The following is a 27,455-nucleotide window of genomic DNA, read 5'->3' on the forward strand; positions in this document are numbered from 1 at the left end:
TGACACTTTTCGTTTCAATGATATGAAATGAAATGAAAAGTGTCAAGAAAAGTGTGGAATAACTTAACTTTCATGGCTCCACATCATTCTCTTCTTGGTTTGGCTGAGAACTTTTCAGCAGACCCTCGTATAATACTCTCAAACAACTTCTTTGGATAACCATGGCCCATTAATTAGTGTTTTAATCTCAAAGCACATTTTAAATTTTCTTCTTTAGAAGAACATATCCTCCAGTATCTTAAAAACTGTAATAAAAATCTTTCAGTGTACTGGTTGACAACTACAATATTCCAGTAATATATTATGGTTATAGGCGTCACATAAACTGTGGTTTCAAACTCCTTCATTGTCTTAGTAACTTGAACATCCAGGAATGTAATCATCTCTGGATAAGCAAAATCAAACTTAATGATTGGCTTTCATGTATGTAACAATGCAATAAAATGTTAAAAAATACAGATTCTGTGTTAGCCCATAATGTAAAAACATCACAAGTAAATCTTTGTCCCTTCTTCATCAATCACCTATATGGGTTATCGTATAGCCATCTCAGCTCAAAAGCTGCCATATAAAGATTTGCCATATCAGATTAGTTCAATTAAACAAAATGTTGACCACTTTTATCAGCACATTGAAACCTGTATTACACTTTCCCACAGCTTATGCCCATTGCTGTTAAAGGTCATTTCAGTTGTGGTGACTGTATTGTAAACTTATGCTGTATAGGGCGATGAACTAATTAAACCAGATAATAAAAATTTTATAAAACTGAGATATTGGACCACATATATTTCCACGTATGTTATTTGCCCTTTGCCCTTGTTCTAAGCTATATATTGGGAAAATCACAACTGAAGATTCAGCTCACTGAACAGAAATCCTGCCTGAATAGGTGCCGATTTGAAGCTTCTATAGTCTCCTGTTGTTTATGATATCATCATCAATTTGAAGGGTAGTTTCATATATCATGTTCTGGCTACCTTAAATGGGAGGGACAAGGAGCAGATTCATTTAAATGGATTTTTACTTTTGATTTGGGTGCACCTGTCGGGCTTAATGCTGTTGTTAATCGGAAGTTGTTTTACTGAAGGGCATTATGTCTGAGTTTTCTGTTTCTGGATATGTATTTTTGATTTGTAGTTTGTTAGGTTAACATTAACCGATCACCAAAGACTGATTAGCTGAAGTGATTTTAAATTGTACGGATACTGGAAATCAGTGGCATAGTAAGGATGAGCCCCTCCCCTGCCCTCTTCCTCGCTCACCCCTCGCGTGTGTGAGCTCCCTTCCTTTTCCACGTACCTTTTCAATTTCTCCAACATGAGCAGCATGCTGCCCACATTGATGTCGGCTCACCCTTTGGCATCAGTTCCTAAACGCGGGTCCCGGAAGTGACATCAGAGAGAGCACCGATACCAACGCGGGCAGCAACCTCGTGCCAAAAAGGGACAGGGGAAGGCAAGGGGCATGTGCGCAGCATGGACAGGAACGAGGAGTGGGGAGCGAGTGAGAAGTCAGGCGTTGGGGTGGAGAGGAGGAGGGGTGCTGCTTTGCCCTTAGGAAGACCACACCTGGGGTGGACCCCCCCCCCCTTCACTCCCTTACTCCACCACTGCTGGAATTGCTAATTTGAAGCAAAGCATAGTGACTGATGCTAGTCAATGAACGTTTACTCCTGATGCATGTACAGGAAAATGGGGCCCCACTGACTAAGATAAGATAGTAGATGATGGCAGATAAAGACCCGAATGGTCCATCCAGTCTGCCCAACCTGATTCAATTAAAAAAATAATAATAATTTTCTTCTTCTTAGCTATTTTTGTGCAAGAATCCAAAGCTCTATACTGTACTGTGCTTGGGTTCCAACTACTGAAGTCTCCATCAAAGCTCACTCCAGCCCATCTATACCCTCCCAGCCATTGAAGCCCTCCCCACCCATCCTCATCCAAAAGGCCATATACAGACACAGACAGTGCAAGTCTGCCCAGTACTGGCCTTAGTTCTTCAATACTTACTATTATTTTCTGATTCTAGATCCTCTGTGTTCATCCCACGCTTTTTTGGATCAGTGATTCAATAATGCAGCTGAAAAGACTCTGGTTCAGATGCACTAAAGCTAACATCGTAGCTAAACCTGTTTTGACAGCTTTAGCGATGATTGCATTTGCCGACCAGATGTAGAAAATGGCTCACCATGTAGTTTTCTGCACGATTGCTCATTCCCTGATCCGACTATGCAAATAATATTAAAATACCATGTAAACTAGTAGAGCGATTGATGCTCTAACATGGCTTCCCGATGCACTTAAAAAAGTGATCGCTTTTAGCGATCCAAAAAAACCTGACTGGTCAAGACCCATCGCTCATCTGTTTAGTCCTTTTTTTTTAATGGGCACAGATGCTCTTTATGTTACACATGTACAATATCTGCCCCATTAGAAAAAAAAAAAAGAAAAAGCACCCCCCCCCCCCCCGCCAATAACAACTCTCCCTGACAAAATGGCACCAACACCGTGAATCAACGGTGGGAGGAATGCCCACTTCCTCCTGCTATGCCAACCCCCTGGCCACAAATGAAAATTGGCAAGAGGGATGTCTTCTCCCTCCTGCTATGGCATCTCAACCCCCCTCTCCCAGCATGAAAGAAAATTGGCAGGAGGAAAGCCCACTCCCTTCTGTCAATGGAGGCCCTCCCCAAACCATACCCTACCCTTCCCCTTCCCCCAACCAAAAAAGGCAGGAGGGATGCCCACTCTCTCCAGTCACTGGACGCTCCCCTGAACCCTCCCCTGGTAGCTTTGTCTGTTGGAAGGAGGAGGGAAGCACAGTCCCTCCTCCTTCAAGGTCCGCCAATTATAAATTGCGGGCTTTCCCTCCTTAGTGCATCATGTGATGCACGGGGAATGGCCTAAGGCCCTGATTGGCTCAGACGCCTAAGGCCTCTCCACTTGGGAGGGATCTTAGGCATCAGAGCTAATCAGGGTCTTTGCCCTTCCCCGTGCATCACATGATGCACCAAGGAGTGAAGGCCTGCCATTTAGTACTGGTGCAGCAAGGATTGTGTGGAGGAAAGAAGGAACAAGATGGCAAATTTTCCTCTTCCCCCTGCCTGTAGTTGTTTCCAGATATGCTGCTTCTTTTTCTTTTTGTAGAGGTCTTTCATTGGCCCTTTTACAAGGTAGAAGAGGTCCTCTGAGCATGAACAGACATTAACATGACGACATCACACGTATGTGTGTGGCATCATCGGTCGATGTCCGAACATGCAGGCCCTGAGTTTAGTTTGCAGGGGCTAGAAAAGGTTTGCGAGACAGTGGTATAGAAAATTGAATAAATACAAGTGCTGAGATAAGAGTTTCAGTCAGTTAGAATCAAATTCCAGTTCTTATCAGGTTTTTAGAGAAATGTTGAAGACCCATTTATTTGATAAATTTTAATTTGTGTGCTGTATTCATTGTGCATGTACAGTTCCTTGACCCTTGTAAACCGCTTAGAACCGAAAGGTATAACAGTATATAAGTGGGCTGTTATGTTATGTTGTTAAGAATGGAATGAGCGGCTGAAGAGAATTTGGGGACTGTTGCAAAAAAAAATAAATAATAATTTTAACTTGTAGATTCCCTTTTTGGAGACCCTAACAATACAACTTTGAATTGCATTGTTAAATGATTTGGAGGTATGGAGACGCTGGGATGTTAGGAAGGTGGTGGGAAGTTTAGGAGTGAGAAACAAGGAAGGGTTTCCTCTGTTTTACTTTTCTTTATCAATTGTATTTCTAACCCTTATCATACCCTATGTCATAAGTATAAAATATTATGTATTAGTTTTTACCCAATGTTATTATTTAAAGTTTGTTTTGTATTGTATTGTCCTTATTAGACTATATTTAACATGTTCATCGCTTAGAATTGGATTAAGCGATTAATCAAGAAAAATAATAAACTTGAAACTTGAAGGGTAGGTTAAAATAGAAAATAGTTTGTAGCTGTATATGAGCAAAGATTATATGCATGTTCATTGTGTACAGATCTTTTAGCACATGTTTGCAGAAGCATGAATGTACTACTTTGCATACCTTAATAATAATAATAAAAAGATTGAAACAGAAAGAGAGAGAAAATGTATTTCTATAAATGAATTCAAACTTTACCTGGACCACTTCCATCATGACCAATTATAACCTTTTGCAGTTGTCCTAGGGAAATAGCTCGGATGCAGAAGATATCAACCTGCACAGGAAACGCAGAAAGCCCCAATAAAATAAAACCCAGCTGCCAAAACTTGAAATTCTGCTTTCCCATTTTTAAAATGAATTACAACACTGTGAGGACTGAACATTGGGATGGCATGCAGCTATATTTAAAGGGCAATGCAATTACCAGAGGAACGCTGCAGTTCTGCCAAGAAAATGGTATATGATTTTGACTGATTTGAATGATGTCTACTTATTTTCTCATATATTAGTTTAGGCAATATGGCAATCAGCAGGTAAAGCTGCCGTTTTCAGTCTGCCTATTTTTACAACCTGTCATCAACTGTGCTTCATTATTTGCATAAAATGTAGCAGAACTAGCAAGGTTCCCCACATATACATTAAGTGAAGGGCATTCCAGTATCCAGTTATAAATAATAACAGTCTCGTATAAGTACAAAATGTATTTTTGCTCTGCACTATGGGGTTTTATTATATGCTCTATTTCTGGTACTTGTATTTATAACTTACAAAGAGTTAAGTTCTGCTTGAAGCTGAATTCTAGCACAGCTGATGCCAGAGTTTGCAATGCGATAATTTGACAGGGCTAAGTTCCTGGAACTTAGCAGCATAAATGCTTCTGATTTTATTTCTTAATAAGAAAAGGAATGTTCCTACATTTTCAGGTGGATTTCTGTCAGGTACTGCTATTTGCTTTCCTGCAGTCCTTCATAGCATTGCTGGCTACTAGCACCTCAAGAAAGACATAGCGGTACTTGAGAGAGTCCAAAGGAGAGCAACGAAACTGGTAAAAGGGCTGGAACACTGCCCATACGCTGAGAGGTTGGATAGGCTGGGGCTCTTCTCTCTGGAAAAAAGGAGGCTCAGGGGAGATATGATAGAGACCTTCAAGATCATGAGGGGCATAGAGAGGGTGGATAGGGACAGATTCTTCAGACTGAGGGGGACAACAGGTACGAGGGGGCATTCGGAGAAACTGAAGGGAGATAGGTTCAAAACAAATGCAAGGAAGTTTTTCTTCACTCAAAGGGTCATGAACACTTGGAATGCGCTACCGGAGGAAGTGATCAGGCAGAGTACGGTACATGGATTCAAACAGGGATTGGACGGATTCCTGAGGGATAAAGGGATCGTGGGATACTGAGAGAGGTGCTGGGATGTAACACAAGTATAGAAAGCTAACCAGGTGATAAGTATAGAAAGCCAACCAGGTCGTGCATGGGCAAGACCAGAGGGTGAGGACTTTGATGGGAAGATAGGACTTTAATGAGAAACCAAGGTGGCAAGGGGCCCCTTCTGGTGATTCAGACAGGTCGTGACCTGTTTGGGCCGCCGCGGGAGCGGACTGCTGGGCAGGATGGACCTATGGTCTGACCCGGCGGAGGCACTGCTTATGTTCTTATTTTCTTATGAAGCCACATGTTGCATAGATTGGTGAGACTTCCAAGTCACAGACCCAAGTATCTAACAAAAGGCTCTGCTGAAAACAGGATTTTCACTATTTTCATGTAGATAAGAGGCAATTGAAAGTTCTCAGTGAAAACACAGAAGATGGTATGTGGGATTATTTAGGAACAATCCTCAAGCATAAAGTAAATCCCATTACACCAGTGATCTCAAGCTCATGGCCCGGGGGCCACATGTGGTCCGCCAGGTACTATTTTGAGGCCCTCGGTATGTTTATCATAATCACAAAAGTAAAATAAATCAGTTTCTTGATCATATGTCTCTTTAGCTATAAATGACAATATTATTATTAAGACGTAGCCAAAAGGAAAGATTTATAAACTATAAAGAATTTTACCTCATGCAAAATTGTCATTTCTTTAATAAGACATTAACTATTTTTTTCTGAGGCCTTCCAAATACCTACAAATCTAAAATGTGGCCCTGCAAAAGGTTTGAGTTTGAGACCACTGCACTATAGGGTATTCAAACCAGATTGTGGAGAAAAATGGACTCAAAAACCACTTGGATATGGATATTTCAATCCATTGATATTTTCATTCAATACCAAGTCTATTTAAGGTTTAAGATTTCTATCACTGACTAGATTACCTCCACCACCTTATTTGTGTAAACCAAATTCTACTGTACTATAAATTAATTTTTTACTTTTTTTTTTCTTTTTATCAACAGCAAAACATTACTTATCTCAAAGTGTGTAGAGTACTGACAAGCTCGACGGGGACCTGTTTCGCCGCTCAATGCGGCTTTTTCAAGGATTCTCAGGACACTTTATTTTAGTCTCCCACCTCATTTAGAGCTATTTAATTGTTGCTGAAATAACTTGTAAGTTTCATGGCTCCACATCATTCTCTTCTTGGTTGGGCCGAGAACTTTTCAGCAGCCCCTCATAGGTCCAGCAACACTAATGTATAAGAGCCATGTTCCAGACACTTATATGTATCAGTGCAGCTAACTAAGGAGCAAAGCCCCAAAAGTTTAAATGTTGCATGTTAAAAGCTAAACAAACTATGGGGACGTTACGCACAAGGTTTCTTGACATTTCATCACTTGATAGTTCACTGCTGAGACACTTCATCACCATGGTCATTTCATCGGTTTACTCTTTATTTCAATCTTGATATACAGCTCCACTACTATAGCAATTTAAGTAGTTTACAATCGATAGTAATACAATTGAAAGAATGGAACCCCTTCAATAGGACAGCACACAGATTAAACCACAAAACATACAAATAAAAATAAGTGATAAAAACTGAAAAAGTACCCTTAAAACTAAGTTATACAAACAGTAAACATAATTATGTCCACCTCAAGTCAACCTTCATATGTTTATGATAAATGTATTGAAAGTATTGAAACTGTATGATCATAAAACGTGTGGCAAATTGGTGGGGGGAGGGGGCTGTTCTTTTGAATCTAAATATGAGTCTCGTTAAAGTCTTACACATAGTGGGGGAAATTGTATGTTGCCTATGAAATGCACATTGTGGCCCCTATTCTATAAATGGAACCTTAATTTAGGGTACACATTCCTACAGGCGCCTTAAATTAAGTGCAAAATGCTTATATAATACCACCTAGGGCACCTACAGTAGGCATGCTAAGAAACATGAAGGCATATAAAGGCCAAATGGCTCATCCACAGCATCCACTGTCTCCTCCTCTCCTTAAGAGATCCCATGTGCCTATCCCATGCTTTCTTGTATTCGGACACTTTGGGCTAGATTCACAAAGCAAACCGATCGTGTACCGAGTGAAGGAAAGCTTTTCATAATCTGGACAAAGTTTGATAATCCTACCTTAGATGAAATGCCAGATTGACTTCAGCCTAGATTCTCAAAAATTTTCATTAAAAACTGATGGGCCTCTGTCGCAGCCTTTATAGTAGCGATTTTGAAAAAGCGAGTCATTCTCCCAAAAATGCTCATAGAAATGAGATTGGCAGAGAATAGTAAAGATTCGCTAAATTTGAATGTGCCCATCGCTGGTGATAGCGATAGACACATGTGCAGAATAAACACAACCCCCCCCCTCCAAACAACAAATCAAGATACTGAAGTCAAGCAAACCTCCGCCCGACAGCGAGAGAGATGCCCACTCTCTCCCGCAAACCAAGCAACACTCCCTCAAACACCTTCTCGGCAGTGGGAGAGATGCTCATTCTCTCCAGCAAACAAGCAACACACACCACAACACCCCCTCGGCAGTGTTGCCCACTCTCTCCTGCTGCAAAAACCACTCTCCTGGCAGCGGGAGAGATACCCACTCTCTCCCGTCACCAAGTAACATACTACCAACATCCCTTCGGCAGCGGGAGAGATGCCCACTCTTTCCCACCACCATTCAACACCCCCTTGCCTCCGACAACCCCCACCCTCCTTCCCTTACCTCTATTCCCTCCAGCCAGCAGACCCACCTCTTCAAAATGGTGGGCCTTTCCCTCCCCAGTGCATCTTGGGATGCACTGGGTGGGGGGGGGGGGGGAGCTGAGGCTCTGATTGGCCCAGGTTGTTTTTGCCCCTCCTAAGAACAAAAAAAAACATAAGAATTGCCATACTGAGACAGATCGAAGGTCCATCAAGCCCAGTATCCTGCTTCCACTGGGTTGGCCACTGTTGGAAGCAGTACCTAGCTAGATCCCAACTAGTAAAACAAATTTTATGCTGCTTATCCTAGAAATAAGCAGTGGATTTCCCCAAGCCAACTGCTAACTGATTTTACCACATTCTCCGGCAATGAATTCCAGAGTTTAATTACTGGTACATGTTGAGTGAAGAAATATTTTCTCCGATTTGTTTTAAATCTACTACTTAGTAGCTTCATCGCATGCCTCCTAGTCCTAGTATTTTTGGAAAGTGTGTACAAGCAATTCATAACTACCCTTTCTACTCTACTCAGCATTTTATAGCCCTCTATCATATCACCCCTGAGCTGTCTCTTTTCCAAACTGAAAAGCGCTAGCCGCTTTAGCCTCTCTTTATAGGGAAGTCATCCTAAACCTCTTATCATTTTCGTCACCCTTCTCTGTACATTTTCTAATTCTACTATATTGTTGAGATTCTTCGATCAGAACTGCACACAGTATTCAAGTTGTGGCCATACCATAGAGTGATACAAGGGCATTATAACATTTTCATCTTTGTTTTCCATTCCTTTCCTGATAATTCCTAACATTCTCTTTGCTTTCTTAGCCGCCGAGGGTTTCAACTTAAACTCAACAACAATAACACCTAGATCCTGTTCCTGGGCAGTGACTCCGAATATAGAACCCAGCATCATGTAGCTATAGTTCGGGTTCTTCTTTCCCACATGCATCACTTTGCACTTACTCACATTAAACATCATCTGCTATTTTGATACCGTCTTCCAGTCTCACAAGATCCTCTTGCGATTTAACAACGTTAGTGATAGGCACTGCTAGGCACAATTCTCTAAAAGACTTGGTTGCTTATTATGTAGGCCTTTAAATCCTGGCCTATATTACAGGCACCTAAGTTTTAAGTTAGGCATGATTCTGCAATAGATACCTATCTTTTTAGATGCCATTTACAGAATTTTCTCCAAAGGGTTTACCTATAATATTTTGTACCAGAGTTCTAGTTATTTTTTTAATATATATTTCAAGAGAAAAAAATCTCCCTCTGCATTTCTACAACTAGAGGATTCTGTAAGATAAATTCTGTTGTGATGTTATCTGTGATATAATGGAAGTGTAACAGGCTGCAGAGTTATGAGTACTGGTAAGCAATAACTCTGAATTTCCTGACTTTTGTGCATTTACCCTAGACCTATAATGGATTTAATCAACATCAATAAACTTTTACACCCATAAAACTCAATGCCACTAAATTAAGAATGATCGAAGTAGAAATGGTATTGCAGTATTAGTTCAGCAAGCTTGGTTATGCTCTTCAAGTGTTACCTGTCCCTGCTGAAACCTGGAGGTTTGATTCTTAGATCTGTGAAGTTTTCGTTTGCCAGAATCTCCTCTAGTCCCGATAAGATTAATATGAACATTAGCATCTGTATCAGCTCCTGGCCTGGACCCAGTGTAAACATGTATCTCATAATCCACCACTGGCAATAAAAAAAAAAAAATAATCAACAATATGTGATTAAAATTATAATGAATCTACTAGTCAAGTCCTTGGAAAATGGCATTAGGACTGCCTGAGAACAACATTAGGAGTAACACAAAAAGAGAGAATCAGAATGAACAGATTTGTCATAGAACAGGCTTGCAATCTAGCCTATAAAATATTACACAATAAGTTGTGTGCTTTGACCACCATATAAAAAAAATCTTAGAGGTAGTAACTGATTGGCTAGAAGGACCATGTACAAGATGATGCATCAAAAATCCACTGATGCATCATTAAATAGACATCTTAGGGTAGATTTCAAAATGCTGCAAGCAGATGCATAGGAAAAAGTAACCATGGATATTGCAATTTGTACCAGTTTTTAAAGGGAAAGGTTCACTTTGAAAACTTCCCCCCCCCAAAAAAAAAAATACCCACGAAGATTTGCACCTGCTTTTGCTGTTGTACCTTTTCCATAAACAACACATCTAGAGGTTTTTTGTTTGTTTTTTTACTAAAGTTCACAGCAATTAATGCATGAATTAGCACATGTTGTTAGTGATCAGCAAGGTAACTCATTGTGCTGGTATGACAATTAGCCTGTACTAATTTATGCCTGTACCAACTATATGCCAAGTTGGAGCAGAATCTGAGTAGGTTATGGGTGGAGAATAAACACTGACTGCATGCTGCACTTAGTGCATGACACTTACCAATTGCTATAACTTGTTCACTTGCTGCCTCTTCAAGAGAAGACATTGTGGGGTAATTCTATAAAGAGGGTGCCAACGTTTCATTGCCAGGAATGTTTATGTTTATTTGAGAATTTGGCATGAATGCATGTAAATGACTAAATACTAGCATATATGTGCGTATCTATGTATTCATACAAGTACATAAATGCCAGTATTCTGACTACATCCCAGGGAGAGCAAGGGCCAAACTCAAAATCTCCCAAATTGCTGGATCTGTGACCACTAAGGGAAAGGTAGTAGTGCTTGGTGATTCCCTTCTGAGGAGTTCAGCGACGTCCATCTGCAGACCAGATATGATGTCCCAGGAGGTGCACTGTCTGCCTGTTGCCAAAATTCAAGATATGACTGAGAGCCTGCAGGGACTCATCAAGCCTAATGACTATTATTTGATGCTGCTCATCTGTGATTCCTCTAGATACTTCTCTGAATTTATCAAAAGTGACTTTGTGGCTCTGGAAGAGGAAGTGAAGCAGTCAGGTGTGCTTGTGGTGTTCTCATTGATCCTTTCTATCGAGGAAAAGGCCAAAGCATAGAAGCTCACATCTTGGAGATGAATGGGTGGCTGAATGGATGGTATTGTCAAGAGCGTTTTGGCTTCCTGGACCATAGGATGATTTTCTTAAGGCTGATGAACAGAGATGGTGTGCATCTATCAAAGAAGGGAAGAAGTGTCTTCAGCAGCAGTAACTATCCTACTGATGAGGGATTTAAAACAGAGTCATTGGAGCATGGCAATCAAAGCCCCCACTCAGGTCAGTGAATCATTGAATACCTCTACACACATGGGAAAAAGGGGCAAAGTCTGTAAAGCAGAAGAAGTAGGGAGATCCTAGATTCTCTACAAGGAGAACTGTTCCAGAATTTGGTAATGGAAACCATGCGAGATGGAGCTATACTGGAAGAACATGCAGAGACTACAACTGGTACAGAATGCGGCGGTCAGGTTGATCTTCGGGTTGAAGAAGTCCGATCACATAACCCCTTCCTACCAACTCCTGCACTGGCTGCCGATGGAGGCATGTGCGAAGTTCAAGCTGGGATGTTTTTGCTTTAAGGTACTATCCGGTTTAGCCCCTAAATATATAACTGACCTCTTCTCCTTCTCAATCAATAGACATAAGAGAAGCGTACACCATCAACACCTCCTCTCTTATCAAGCAGCATTATGGGGCAAAGACCTGGAAAATCTAATTATGCAAGCAAATAACTATGGTGAATTTAGGAAACACCTAAAAACATACCTGTTCCTGAAGTACCTAGGTAGCGGATCTGCACAATCTCTCCCATAACAACTGAACTCTTAAACTGTTAGCCACTAATCTCCAACTATGTAAGTTCCACTCAATTTGTAGCAGCTTTCTAATCATTGTAAACCGCATAGAACTTCACGGTACTGCGGTATATAAACTGTTATTATTATTATTATTATGACAGGGGTGCCAAATGTCAGTTCTCGAGGGCCGCAATCCGTCGGGTTTTCAGGATTTCCCCAATGAATATGCAAGAGATCTATTTGCATGCACTGCTTTCGTTGTATGCTAATAGATATCATGCACATTCATTGGGGAATTCCTGAAAATTTGACTGGATTGTGGCCCTCGAGGACCAAAAACAAGGTTCAAAATTGCAATCCATAAAAATGGCTCTCATATACATGGGTCCGTACTCCATGTATATGAGAGCCATTTTTATGGATTACAATTTTGTATAGATATCCAATAAAGATTCCTTCACCTTGTATATTCCACTCTGCATTCTTTCTCTTGTTTTTGGTGTTCGCCTTTTACTGCAGACCCGTTGGATTTTTCTTGGCTCTCGAGGACCAACATTTGACACCCCTGGTCTATGATATAAGAGCCACCTTTGATGCAGAAGGAAAATTCTTTCGGTGGCTAGCCACTAGCCGAAGAACAAATTGCTTCTGTTCTTCATCTTTTGTCATTTTTGTCATTGTATTTTTCAATGAGGCTTATCCCTCATTCTGCTGCATCATTAACAACTTTGGATGCCCGATTCCAAAGTTCCTTAAAAACTGGATTGTCAGCCCTCTCTGTGGGATGTTTCTTCAGGAATATTTTTGCACTTCAATCAAGAGATCAAAAAATGGCTGAGTTCTCATTTTCCCATGTTTCTCATCCATGTAGGCACAAACAACACTGCTAGGAGTACCACAGAGAACATTCCCAGAGACTTTGGAGCACTGGGTAAGAAGTTGAAGCAGATAGGAACACAGGTAGTCTTTTCATCAATTCTACCAGTAAGAAACAAAGGCAGAGCTAGAGAAGAGCGCATCCAACGGACTAACAAATGGCTACACGAATGGTGCGTAGAAATTAACTTTGGATTCCTAGACCACGGCGAGACACTCCAGGGACTACAAGGACCAGACGGACTCCACCTAAACAGAAGAGGTAAGAACGTATTTGGACATCGACTGGCCCGCCTACTCCATAGGGCTTTAAACTAGGTAAGTTGGGAGAGGGTACATACTTATATCCTAGAGCAGTAAGAAACCACCCTGAGGAGGCAAGTCACACTACTGAGTCTAAGGCAGGTACCAATGATATCCACGATAATTCAGGGAGAGTTATCAATAATAATTTAGGAGCCACACTAACCCATAAGATATGGAGGGCTATGTATGTTAATCCACACAGCTTGGGCAATAAAATTCTAGAATTAGAGACTGAAATAACAAATCCCGATCTTGATGTGAAAGCGAAATCCGAAACCTGGTTCAAAGACTCGCATGGGTGGGATATGGTCATACCAGGCTACAACCTACTTCGTTGCGACAGGAAGGATAAATTGGGAGGAGGTGTAGCACTGTACACTAAGGAAAGCATCAAAACTACCAGAATCACAGATGTAAGATACACCGGGGAATCCCTCTGGGTGAACCTGGCCAGAGGGAATGAAAAATGCCTATACCTTGGTGTGATATACAGACTTCCCAGGCAGCAGGAAAACAAAGACATGGAATTAATCGAGGACATAGAGAACATCACACTACGCGGGGACACAGTAATGCTAGGAGACTTCAACATGCCCGATGCAGATTGGAACACACTCTCCGCGACTACAGGTAGCAGCAAAAGAATATTAACCTCCATAAAGGGTGCACGTCTCAAGCAAATGGTATTAGAACCCACCAGAGACCAGGCGATACTAGACCTAGTACTCACCAACGGAGATAGCATCTCGGAAGTCTCAGTAGGTGATACACTGGCATCCAGCAACCATAATATGGTATGGCTCAACCTCAAGAAAGGTTTCTCTAAGTCCAACACAGCAACAAGGGTTCTCAACTTTAGAGGCACAGACTTCAACCGCATGGGAGATTTTGTCCATCAGGAGCTACATAAACAAGCAAAATCTGACAATTTAGAGGATATGTGGTCGTCTCTGAAGTCCATCCTACATGAAGCAACAAACCGATACACAAAAACAGTAAGAAAACGCAGGAGAAACAAAAGACCCCAATGGTTCACTAAAGAAATTTCAGACCTAGTTAAAAAGAAAAAATAAGCATTCATCACCTACAAACATTTAGGAAACCAGGGGGCGAAAGAGGACTATCTAGACAGATCTAAAGCTGTCAAAAAAGAAGTCAGAGAGGCCAAACTCCGAATGGAGGAAGAGCTAGCATGGAATATTAAGAAAGGGGATAAATCTTTCTTTAGCTATGTTAGTGACAGGAAAAGAAACAAAGATGGGATAGAACGGCTGAAGCAATCGGACGGTAACTTTGCGGAATCAGATTCTGCCAAGGCAGAGCTACTAAACGAATACTTCTGTTCAGTCTTCACCTGTGAAGCGCCGGGAGCTGGTCCACAGCTTCAGACGGGAGATAACCTGAAAGACTCATTTCAAGATTTTGAGTTTACGCCCAGTAGCGTCTACGACGAACTATCAAGACTCAAAGTAAACAAAGCCATGGGACCGGACAACCTACACCCCAGGGTGCTCAGGGAGTTAAGTGAAGTCCTGGCAGAACCATTATCTGTGCTTTTCAATCTTTCCCTACGCACAGGAAGAGTCCCCTTGGACTGGAAAACCGCCAACGTAATCCCACTCCACAAAAAGGGCTGCAGGACAGAGACAGCAAACTACAGACCAGTGAGTCTCACATCTATAGTGTGTAAACTCATGGAAACACTGATCAAACGGAACCTTGACACAATTCTAGACGAGGAAAACCTACGTGACCCCCACCAACATGGGTTCACCCAGGGTAGATCCTGTCAATCTAATCTGATTAGCTTTTTTGACTGGGTTACTAGACAACTGGATGCCGGAGAATCACTGGAAGTGGTATATTTGGACTTCAGTAAAGCATTTGATAGCGTCCCACACCGAAGGCTTTTGAACAAGTTGAAATCAATAGGATTAGGAGACACTCTAACTGCATGGGTTGGGGATTGGCTGAACGGTAGACTTCAGAGGGTGGTGGTGAATGGAACCCCATCTGAGCCGTCGGATGTAATCAGTGGGGTGCCGCAGGGCTCAGTCCTGGGCCCGATTCTATTCAATTTATTCATAAGGGATATGACGCAAGGGCTTAAAGGAAGGTTAGCACTGTTCGCTGACGACACCAAACTTTGCAACATAGTAGGCAAAAACTTATTACCTGATAATATGACACACGATCTACTACTGCTGGAAAGATGGTCAACTACTTGGCAGCTAGGCTTCAATGCTAAAAAATGCAAGTTAATGCACCTAGGTAGGAGAAACCCGCATAGAACTTATGTACTGAATGGTGAGACCTTGGTTAAGACCACGGCAGAACGCGATCTAGGGGTGATCATTAGTGAGGACATGAAAGCTGCCAATCAAGTGGAGAAGGCTTCCTCCAGGGCAAGACAAATGATGGGTTGTATCCGTAGAGGTTTTGTCAGCAGGAGACCTGAAGTCATGCTGCCGTTGTACAGATCCACGGTGAGGCCTCACTTGGAGTACTTTGTTCAGTTCTGGAGACCACACTACCGTAAGGACATACTGAGGATCGAATCAGTTCAGCGAATGGCGACCAGGATGGTCTTGGGGCTCAAGGATCTCATGTATGAAGAAAGACTAAAAAAACTGCGGCTGTATTCACTTGAGGAAAGAAGAGAACGGGGGGACATGATTGAAACGTATAAGTACATCACGGGACGTATCGAGTTGGAAGATGATATCTTCTGTCTCATGGGACCCTCAACCACCAGAGGGTATCCGCTGAAAATCAGGGGAGGAAAATTTCATAGCGACTCTAGAAAGTACTTCTTCACCGAGAGAGTGGTGGATCGGTGGAACGGACTCCTACTGCAGGTGATTGAGGCCAGCAGCATGACGGATTTTAAGAGGAAATGGGATACTCACGTGGGATCTCTAAGGGAGTGAACTCTGGGGAGCGGGCACTTGGAATCGGCAGACTTGGTGGGCTATAACCCTTTTCTGCCGTCATTTTCTATGTTTCTACAAGACTTTCAAAGGTCACAGGTTCCATTTCATCTGTATGCATGAGATGTCATGGAATGTCTGGCAATGGTGGACGCTGTAAGTTTTGCACCATTCATAGCAGACTAGCAGTTGACAGCTAATAGACTGACTTCACAAGGAGCCAGATTTCAGGTGCAGATCACAAACACCATGCAAACTAATTATGCACAGTTACCTACATACATAACACACAAGCAAACAGTGCATGCCGGGGTGACCTCTAAATATTGTCTAATCAAGCTGAAATATGACACATGAGTAAGACATACCAAATGGACAAAAATAAGCCTTGTGGAGGCAAGATTTGACAATTTTTTTTGCATACTACTATGTACTACCCTACTCTGTACCCTTCAGAAGGGGAATACCTACCTTTTGCCTTCTAGTTGTCATGAATCCAGCAACTTTGGCGCTAATTTGTTACTTTTAGTGGTGCTAACCAGTTCGGTGCCACTGATCTGGTTAACCCTGAATAGGCAATTTTACCAGCCAAGAGCTGTTTCTGGCTGGTTAAATTGCATTGAATATGACTCTGCTTCTATTGTGCCTACATATAAAAGCTTATCGAGCTCTTCTTCTCGTATACTTTTGACATTCGTGTTTCTGTTGTAGGTGCCACATGAAACTAGAAATGAAGACACGGGCTTGACATTCTCACTTTAAAGATCTGAAATACGTCATGTGAAATTAGTCTTACAGGGCAATTATGGATTTAGCCACATTCACTTAGAAGTGTTTGCAAATAGACATATCTGTTCATATAAATAATGTACAAGCCAGTGAACCACAGACTGTATTCACAATGTCAAATGTCCAGATAATCTTGCACAACTAATTTGCAGGTAAAGATCACAGTTCTGTCGGGATTGAACTACACAGGGAAACTGTATACGAGCAGCATCAAGCAAAACATGCTGTTATGAACTAATTACACTACGTACCTTAGGATTCTAAATTGTTTTGTTCATGTTAATTTCCTTTGTATGTATTACGAGAAATGAACTTCTTAGTTGGTACTGCTTTGTTAGCTTGCTTTTCAGCATCATTGCCAGAAGTGATTTGCTATTTAGCAGAGGTGAGACTCCCTGACTGCTTCCACTCTGGCTTAGGTTTAGACAGACTGTTCTATATTAAAGGCGCCAGCAAGCCTACAGACATAAAACTACCTGCTGGTTGGTGATATACTGTCTAACCTTTAGAGCCAGGGAATGGGTTTTATATCCTTATCAAGTAAAGATTCATCTAACCAACTCTGTTGTAGAATACAATTCTTCTCTGATTTATTTCTGCAGTGCAGTTCCTTCAACTGTTTGAATGCAGTGTAGTTATGGGGATTGTGGAGGGTTGGCTCACCCCCCTTCCATGTGACAGGTGCTGATGCTGAATTAGCTCCTCTCCTCCCAATGCTAGTCTGGCTTCCCTACTCCTTGTCCCCTCTCTCCCCCCCCCCCAAAGAAAAAAAAAAACAACTACGCAGGGAACCTACACCAAAGGATTATACAGTTGCCAGTATGATGAAACCATACAGCATAAGAAGTGATATAGCAGTAAAAGTATTCAAAAGATAAAGGCAAAATAAACATCAAAGGCAAAATTAGCAACATATCACAGAGATAAGCACAAAGACGCTCTTTTCATGACCTTGAAACTGAAGGACAGCAGCAGCAATTCTTATGTTCTTATGTGAGTGTTTTCTAAACACTGACCCCTGCTGGCTAAAATAGACCTGAATATTCAATGCTGGCCATGTCTGGACCCCAGAATTGAATAATGTACACAGGTTTGTAGCGGCACTCGGAAGTTATATGTGTATGGTCGATATTCAGTGTCATAGCCCCATATCTAACTGGGCAAAATTAGAACTGCTTTTTTAGTGCCCTCAACTGCCCAGTTGAGGGCAGTTGAGGGCAGCAGAACTGAATATCGCTGGTGCCTGCATGAGTCCTGGTTCCACCCAGACTCTGTGTTCAGACCACTCTGGCACTAACTGGACAGTTATATAGTGTCCAGAGCCGATATTCTGCAGCACTGCACAGTTAAATGCTGCTTAATACCAGCAGGTCGGCCAGCTCATCGTAGTTTGAATGGGCAAGAGCCCGTGCTGGAAATATATACCTTTGAAACCAGCATAAAGAGACTTGGCAGGGCATTGGTTTCTTTGCCCATCACCAGAAGCATTTTCCCTTTAGACACAAAGGGAGGTCATTCAGTAAAAGTTAATGCATACTACTGCTGTTAATGTGTGCTATTTGTCACAAGGCACTTAACGTGACCATACATCCCTGTAACGAGACCATTCTGTTTTTAGGCAGCCTGTCCCATTGTCCCCAAGCACAGCTTTGGGACACTGAAATGTCCCATTTTTGAGCAACCCACTGCAGTGTTCTCCCTAGTACAGGGGTCCCCAAAACATTGCAGGAACAGATCAGGTGTGTGCAGCGATTGCACAACCCTTTCCCCGCCCCCCCCCCTCCCCGACGTCAATTCTAATATCAGAGAGGAAGTTCCGGGCTAGCCAATTGCTGCCTGGCTGGCCCAGAACTTCCTCTCCGTGACATCGGTGGGGGAGGGGGGAGGCTTATGCAGTCATTGCATGCACCTGGTCTGTGGTGGCGGTGGCTTGGAGAAATCTGCTGCTGCAGCAGCAGCAGCGTGGGGGGGGGGGAGCAGGGAGAGAAAAAGAAAGGGGGGGGCAGGGAGAGAGAAAGAAAGAAAGAAAGGATGTACAGTCAGAAGAAAGTGCAACCAGAGACCCATCAGACAACAAAGGTAGGAAAAATGATTTTATTTTTAATTTAGTGATCAAAATGTGTCAGTTTTGAGAATTTATATCTGCTGTCTATATTTTGCACTATATTTGTTGGATTGGGCGATGGTTTTTTAAGAATAGGTCAAACTATAGCAGATTTCAATACAACAGGAAACTGTCCTGTTGAGAGGCTAGAATTAATTATAGACATGATATGGAGCATATGTTCAAAATGGGGGTTTGTTAGCCAAGAAGATGGAAATGGATCCAAAGAACATGAGGTCTTATTTAATGTAAACAGGATTTTTGACAAGGATAAAGTGGAGTGTAATTGAAATGAAGACCATATTGAATGGCCTAAGAATGGAATAGCTACATTTTCTGAAAACAAAGTATGCTGGATCATTGTTAAAGAAGAAAGTTGAGAATCAGGATAAGTGGGCAACACTTTCTGTAAATTGATGATCTTTGTGGAATAGAATTGTACTAAAGTTTCAGCTGCAGGGCCTGAATATGAAGAGAATTTTTGAGATTTGGAAGTAATAGAGCAAAATATTGAATAAATGTCTTTGGATGGATTAGATGATTTTTTAATCAAGTCCTAATAATATTTAAACTTTGCCTTTTTTTTAGATGGAAATTATAACCCCTGTGTATTACTTTATTTAATGTGATGGTTAATGTGTAAATTCTTTGAGCTCTCAAAATTATTTTTGGGGGATGAGATTACTATGTAATTGCAATGTAATTTTGTAAATTTATTGTGCATGAATTATTGTGAATGTTTTTCAATTGTTAACTGCTTAGTTTTAGGCGGTCTAAAAATATTAGAAATAAATAAATTTAATAAAGTCAGTAGGTAATTTCGTTTTTTTTTCAAAATGTGTTCATCTTTGCGTAGTTGTCTTTTTACAATCTGTATATCATAATGATAACAAGGATTGTGAGAATATGACTGCGAGGGAACAATGGTTTTTAAAGGGGCTACATTATCAAATGCATTTATTAAAGTATTATGAAATATCTGTGACCAACTCTAATGTGCTAAAATAAGTGGGGAATTCAAGCAAAGATGGAAAGATTAATTGTGGATCAATTTTTGACAAACAACATGATTTAAAGGGGGTATTGTCATGTGAAGACATAGAAACAGGGATTGTTATTGAAACCTTGACTTACAGGTGATCTGACCAAGGGACTAGTATGGGGGGGGGGGGGGGCGGACTGTTGGTGAAAATAGTATTTCTGATGAGATTAAAACCAGGCCGAGAGTATATGTCCTTTGTGATGAGTGGGATCTGTCTTTTTTGTGCATGTAACCAAGGTGTGGTATTTTTCTATCAGGTGGCTTCTGTGAGGTATTCTGTTAGTGTTTACTTTTGATGTAGGTATCTGTAGCAGTCTGACTTGTTCTGGGTTTTTTTCATAAGAACATAAGCCGTGCCTCTGCTGGGTCAGATCTGAGGTCCATCAAGCCCAGCAGTCTGCTCACGCAGCGGCCCATCAGGTCCAGGACCTGTATACTAGCCCTCTATCTATACCCTTCTATCCCCTTTTCCTTCAGAAAATTGTCCAATCCCTTCTTGAACTCCAATACCGTACTCTGTCCTATCACTCCCTCTGGAAGCACGTTCCAGGTGTCCACCACCCGTTGGGTGAAGAAGAACTTCCTAGCATTGGTTCTGAATCTGTCTCCTTTTCATTTTTCTGAATGCCCTCTCGTTCTTGTAGTTGTCGAAAGTTTGAAGAATCTGTCCTTCTCCACTTTCTCTATGCCCTTCGTGATCTTATAAGTCTCTATCATGTCCCCTCTAAGTCTCCGCTTCTCCAGCGAAAAAAGCCCCAGTCTCTCTAATCTTTCAGCATATGAGGAAGTATACTGGTGTTCTAGGGTGCTGCTGCTTTTTTATAGATAGGGTTGTAACTACCATTAATGTAGGCAGAGTACTGATTTTGTATTGGTCTAAGGGGAAAATAGGTGGACACAAAAATTATGTTCTCCACCCCTGCCAAGAAGGAATGAGTGATAAAGCAAAGCTTATTTTATTTTTGTTGCATGCATCCTGGAGGTCACATGTCTGCTGCTCTCTGCTTTTGCCTCCTGTTTGTGGGTCCACAATAACTTGCTGCTCCAGCCTCAAAATATCACAGTCTATATTGTTCAAAGTATTTTTGTGATGGAATCTGCAGTTCTACACCACAAAATGTCAGTCTGTGTGAAACTCTGAAGGATAGATTTCAGAAAGGTGGGAGTGATACAGAACTTAAGTTTCTCCACATCAGTGCAAAAGCAAATGTTATAGGTGACTCTCAGAGAAGAGACCAAGACATGAAATTGTCCAGCACAAACACTGAGCACATTAGCCTTGGTTAAGAGTACATATTGCACTAATATTTAGTAAGGAGTGTCCAACCTCGGTTCTCGAGAACCTCAATCTAGTTGGGTTTTCAGAATTTCTCCAATGAATACGCATGAGATTATTTGCACTGCCTCCGCATTGTATCCAAATGGATCTCATGCTTATTCATTGTAGAAATCATGAAGACCTGTCTTGGCAAGGACTGAGGTTGGTCATTCCTGGTATAGCTCATCTTCTGAATCCCCTGCTATAAATGTCACAACTTGCTACTATTGTACATACATGGCAAAGGATCTTTGTTGGATGCACTGACAGCGATTTCCCACCAAGTGTCCCCACCATCTCGCTCCTCAGCAAGCCACCTGTTCACAGGAAGATACATCTCTTCATCAGACTCCAAAGTCATGTCTCGAAGTCGAATCTCTTCTAAATACCAGCCAGGATCCTTGCCACTGTTGTCATGTCCAACACGGATTTTGTACAGTTGGCCAAGATTTTTCAAATTAACCTTTAGCACAAAAAAATAAATACACAAGTAGAGAGAGCGCTTGTTGAAAAGTTTCTTATGGTTTGAAATATTCAATGAACAGCAAAACCAGAAAGCCTTTTCTATAAGCAGAAATGAGCTATTATAACATATGGGTTTTTGTGGGAATTCTATAAATTAAGCTCAAAGATCAACACCAAAGATCAGCACTAAGGCCCTCTTTTACAAAGGTGCGCTAAGCGTTTTAGTGCACGCTAAATCAAAGCGTGCACTAATCTCTAACACGTCCATAGTATAACATGCACGCGTTAGCATTTAGCGCGTGTTTGGAGCGTGCGCTAAAAAGCATAGTGCACCTTTGTAAAAGAGGGGGTAAGTGCTATTCTATGAAGGGTGTGCAAATGTATGCCTGCTGAAAACCCCAGTGTCCAAGTGTCCAGATCCATTATTCTCTAACACAGCACCCAGTTTTTCAGAATGCCCCTCCCATGGCTCCACCCCGGCCCTTTCCATTGCCACATCTCCTTTTGGGTTGCACCCTAAGGGATACAGGCACCCAGCATCATAGAATAACATGGAATCAAATGCATACACAAATTCTAATTACGGTAGTGTCAATTAACATCAATAATTAGGTTGTTAGCATCCAATTATTGATAGTAAACAGCTTTTTAGTCAACTAACCTGCACATGCATTTCAGGATCATGTCCAAATTTGGGTACCATATATACAGTTGAATCTGGGAGATTGCCTTTTAACTGAATACTATTTTCTTGAAGGCCATTCCATACAAAAATCATCTAGTATACCCCCCTCCAATAATTCCACACCTTTAACAGCCAAGGAGTACAAATCACTCAATTATTCATCTAGTGTTGGAATAGACTCATATCAGACAAGGGAATATTTTTCAAATTAAAGCAGTGTTTTATTACCATTTTTTTCTTGAGTATGACTGGGTAGGGTATCACTTCTTGCCAAGGACCAAGTTCTTTCTTGGTATCTTTCTCTGTGTTTTCCAAATAGTGAATGAAAAGCCGTAGTAGTAAGAGACAGAGTAGCCTAGTGGTTAGGGCAGTGACCTAAAAGTTGAGGTCCAAATCTTACTTCTCCTGATCTCACTTCTCATGATCCTGTAGCCCTGGACAAGTTACATGGATTCCCATTCTACACACAGCAGAGAGATCAGACCTGAGATATTTAGACTGGGATGTGCTTAAATCCTATGATATTTTAGAAAATCTTCTGATGACATGCAGCCTTTCCTGAAACACCTAGAGGCACATAATTAAGTGTTGGCGCAGTCATTTTACAACTCTACATGCCAAAAATATGAATGACACAAACCTGGTAGCTTTCGCATAGAGGTGTTGACACACGTGGAAGTGGCACTTTTGCAACTTTCCACATTTAAATGATACCATGTCCATAGGTAACCATGCCATTTTTTGAACCCACACTCGTAAGTGCCGGAGATTACAAATTGAGGCTGCACTTTTCTTCATTTCATTTTGGTGGTGGAAAAATATGCATGGGATTCAGGAAAATGGCTACCCTCAATCTCTTGTGTAAAGCTCTGGCCAAAACAAATATTCTTTAAAACTCAGGCATGTCTTGAGCTAGTATAATTTAAATTCAATATATGTAAATTCCCACAACAACAGAATCCAAGATGAAAGTTAATATGAATATTCAAATTCAAGAAGGAAAAGACTTCCATGGGTACCCACATGGGTTATCTATGTAACTCAAAAAATGTCCATTGACTTATTTGCTATTTACTTTTTCATACCTATTCATATCTATTTATTTTGTTTTCTATCCCGTTCTCCCCAAAGAGCTCAGAATGGGTTACAGGCTGACGTACATAATATACAGTTAACAGGTGGCGTCCCGCAGGGGTCAGTGCTGGGACCACTGCTATTCAATATATTTATTAATGATCTGGAAGTAGGGACGAAGTGCAAAATTATAAAATTTGTGGACGACACAAAACTCTCCAGTAAGGTTAGAACAGTTGAGGAATGTAAAGAACTTCAAAGGGACCTGAACAAACTGAATGAGTGGGCAATTAAATGGCAGATGAGCTTCAATGTAGAGAAATGTAAAGTCATGCACATAGGGAAAGGAAACCCGATGTACAATTACACGATGGGGGGGATGATATTGGGGGAAGGCAACAGGTTGGAGTCAAGGAGTATTCCTAGCCTTTGTGCTTGGTCTTTTGCAGTTATGGTAGTCAAGTTTCAACTTAGCGAGGGACAGGTGCAGTTGCAGTGTTCTTTGCAGATCCAAAGGACTTCCATTTTGGAGGCATTTAGTTGTAATTTGTTGACAGACATCCAATTTTTAATTTCTGAGAGGCAGTTTAGGAGTTTTGTCATCTGAGCATCACACGTTTCTCCTAGCGAAAGAATGAATCTGTATTTGGTATTTGTTGGCTATGTCTAGGGCAGGTCTAATGTAGAGATTGAATAATAGGGGGATAGCAGAGTCCCCTGTGGAACACCGTATTTAATCAGTTTTGGTTTTGATAGTGCATCGTTGAGCAGTACGCTTTGAAATCGTATTATTCAGGAAGGAGATGAACCATCATAATGCAGTGTCTTGAATACAAATTTCAGAGAGCCGTGCAGTGAGGAAAAGATGGTCAATAGTGTTGAACACCGCACTGAGATCCAGCAGCACCAGAAGGACATCGTTATCCTTATCCATGAGTTTCCAGCAGTCATCAATGATGTTGAGGAGGATGGTTTTGGTACTGTGGAATTTCCTGAATCCCGATTGGTAGGTGGTTAGGGATCCTTGTTTGTTGATGAAAGAGTGTAATTGTTTTAATACTGCTTTTTCCAGGATCTTGAAGATGAAGGGTTGGGCACATTAGGGTCGAGTGTAGTCCATTAGAGCAAAAATCTATATACACTTATCTTAAATTTCAGCAGTGACTCAGGCAGATAGCAATGCTCAAAGGAGCATCCATTTCACAACTGCTTCATCAGGAGCTACTTACTTCCCGAATGCTTTCCACTCGAGCTGCTTATCCCTATTCAAGCATGCACTCTACTTCATCACTCTAGATATTCTTTTGCTAGTATAAAACACACCATGGATATTTTTTTCATCTACCTGTATGCCCTTTGTAGAATGGATCTCCATATATAAACAGGCTTTCTGAAATCATTATTTATATTTAGATATATAAATGTTTCTATTTATCAATGCAAATGTTTCCAAAATAATGGCCTTAATCTTCATTGAAGACTGAACTAAAATGGGGTAACCAAAGCTTTGCCCCTAGCACCATATTTTGGAAAGAACTTTGAGCATTGTACTGGGAGAGGGGGAAGATTAGAGCGGTCACCTGTCTGATTTTATGTTCACCAGCAAACACAACTTAAGCTGACAAGAGGGTTAAATTTCATTGTCAAATCCAGATATCGAATAGAAGCTGCTCAGACATTCAAACAGAAGATAGCTTTCCCAGGATGATCTTCAGGGATTGCACACTTTCAAATTAATTCAAAATGAGGATGAGGACCTTCAGTGCACTTACAACTATACGCTATTTTCTTCCCTGGCAACTATAAAACTGTTGATAAGGGCAGCCAAATGTTCCACGACCCCAACCATCAGAAATGCAGATTGCTCCTCTTAAAGATCCCATACCTGCTCATAAAAATTTCTTGCAGAATCTGCAGCCAGTTATTAGTATAATGCCTGGAATCTCTAGAGCAGGCCTTCTCAACCCAGTCCTTGGAGCATACCCAGTCCCATCAGGATTTCTGGATATCCATAATAAATATGCATGAGACAGATTTGCATACCAAGGAGGAAGTGCATGCCAATCTATTCATAAATATGTATTGTCAATATCCTGAAAACCTGACAGGATCTGATATGGCCTGAGGACTGGGTTGAAAAACCCTGCTCTAAGGAATTTAGTACACCCCCACATTCTGTGCCAGATCCTCTAACCATGCTCTAACTACGGGAAGTGACTGGCATGGAGTATGGGATTTGAGAGTAGATTACAAATAGGAGATGGCATCCTTTATCAACCTTTACTCATGCTGAAATTTGAGAGGGGTGAGACGTGATATACCAATAGCCAAAGAGATCTTTCCTGCCCCAGACAAAATATCTTCTTTGCACCATGTGTGTTCTCCGCCATGTTTGTTGACCTCAACAGCAATTAAACTGTTTAGGAAGTCTGCAGTTCTAGCACAGAGGGGCAGGTATAGGGCAGTAAAAGCCTGATATTTGAAGCTGTAAGAATTATTGGTATATATTTATGTTACAGGTTTGCTTTGGGGATATTTTAGACAGTTGTCTTAAACTCATACCTTAAATGAATCTTCACTGTTGGGCTTAAACAGGTGATATTTTCCAGATCCTAAAATAATAGGTCCAGAAGACCCTTTTTCTCCAAAAGCGTAGAGATACACTGTTGCCTCTGTACCTGCATTTTGCACATTTCCAGTCACAACAATAATTTTCCAGTCACCTGCTGTAGAAATGAGAATATCAAACACAGATCTGGTAGCCCTGGAGCACATCCAATGCTTTAATTATAATGAAGAGAGCTTAAATGTTTTTATGCAACACCAGAACCAATAATTTTTTTTTATTTTTTTTTTGGGGGGGTGCTATTCACTCATTTTGGTGTCAGGAAACATACAGGCAAATAGCTATTTACTGCTGAAGCCAAAGTTCCATGGACAGGGTTACCAGACGTCCGTTTTTTCCCAGACATGTCCTCCTTTTGAGGACATGTCCGGGGGTCTGGACAGCATTTCAAAGCCCGGCACTTTGTCTGTGTTTTGAAAAGCTTTCCTTTGGGCAGGAGGGCATCCGCACATGCGCAGATACGAGCGGGATTGGGGACATGACAGGGCAAAACCAGGGCGTGATGGGGTGGGGAGGGTGGGACTGGGTGGACCTGGGGGCGGGTCTAGGGGGTCTGGATTTTCCAGACGGAAAATCTGGTAACTCTATCCATGGATGAAAATCAAATTGCTTTACCAGCACTGTCTAGAAATTGCCCACCCTTTCCCCAGGCAAAAGTATACTGAAAATCAGTGCTGAGCTCCTAACTTGCATTCCCCACCTTACATCCGTCCCTGTTACCATCCACTTTTTATGCTCCTAAATTTGAATTTTGTGAAATTTTGAGAAAAAATTTAAGCACTCAGACCTAATGAATTTTCAAAGAGGCCATAACTCTCAAAGTTAGGATCATAAAACCTTTGAACACCAGGCCAAAAGTTTTTGATAGACATTATATCCTTTTGAGGGATCTAATCTTCCATTGGAATGAAGACAATTCCCAATTCCCATGGAGGGTAGACGTTGGCTCTGGCTTGCTACAAAGGACAGAGATAATGAAGTTCCCCTGATACTCTCTTGGTGAGACAACTTAATTAGAGCACAGAAGTCTTAACAGGCAGAGTTAGGATCTGTATTTCGAAACATTCAAGATAATGAAGGGAATAGACTTAGTAGATAAAGACAGGTTGTTCATCCTCTCCAAGGTAGAGAGAACAAGAGGGCACTTTCTAAAGCTAAAAGGGGATAGATTCCGTACAAACGCAAGGAAGTTCTTCTTCACCCAGAGAGTGGTAGAAAACTGGAACACTCTTCTGGAGGCTGTTATAGGGGAAAACACCCTGCAGGGATTCAAGACAAAATTAGGTAAGGCTAATCTGAGTTAGGGCATGTGTCTTTGATCTAAGGGCCACCACATGAGTGGACTGCTGGGCACAATGGACCACTGGTCTGACCCAGCAGTAGCAATTCTTATGTTCTTAATGAAAATGACATGGTACCCCTGTTCATAGAGGACAATTTTATAACA

General features: G+C 41.4%; 1 protein-coding gene across 2 annotated transcripts in view; it reads right to left on the minus strand.

Moving 5' to 3' along the window:
• RP1 (RP1 axonemal microtubule associated) overlaps positions 1–27,455 on the minus strand; it is a 627,806-nt gene that overhangs the window by 257,043 nt on the left and 343,308 nt on the right. Inside the window, exons 25-28 of one of the 2 annotated variants that reach the window (XM_033933653.1) lie at positions 25,945–26,108; positions 21,396–21,621; positions 9,606–9,760; positions 4,151–4,229 (exon numbers count right to left, since the gene is read on the minus strand). In XM_033933653.1, coding sequence (XP_033789544.1) covers positions 4,151–4,229; positions 9,606–9,760; positions 21,396–21,621; positions 25,945–26,108 — 624 coding nt within the window. The remainder of the gene's footprint in view (positions 1–4,150; positions 4,230–9,605; positions 9,761–21,395; positions 21,622–25,944; positions 26,109–27,455) is intronic. The other variant, XM_033933654.1, reaches the window with a different exon arrangement.

This window comes from Geotrypetes seraphini, chromosome 2 (genome assembly GCF_902459505.1).
Source record: "Geotrypetes seraphini chromosome 2, aGeoSer1.1, whole genome shotgun sequence".
NCBI lineage: Eukaryota > Metazoa > Chordata > Amphibia > Gymnophiona > Dermophiidae > Geotrypetes > Geotrypetes seraphini.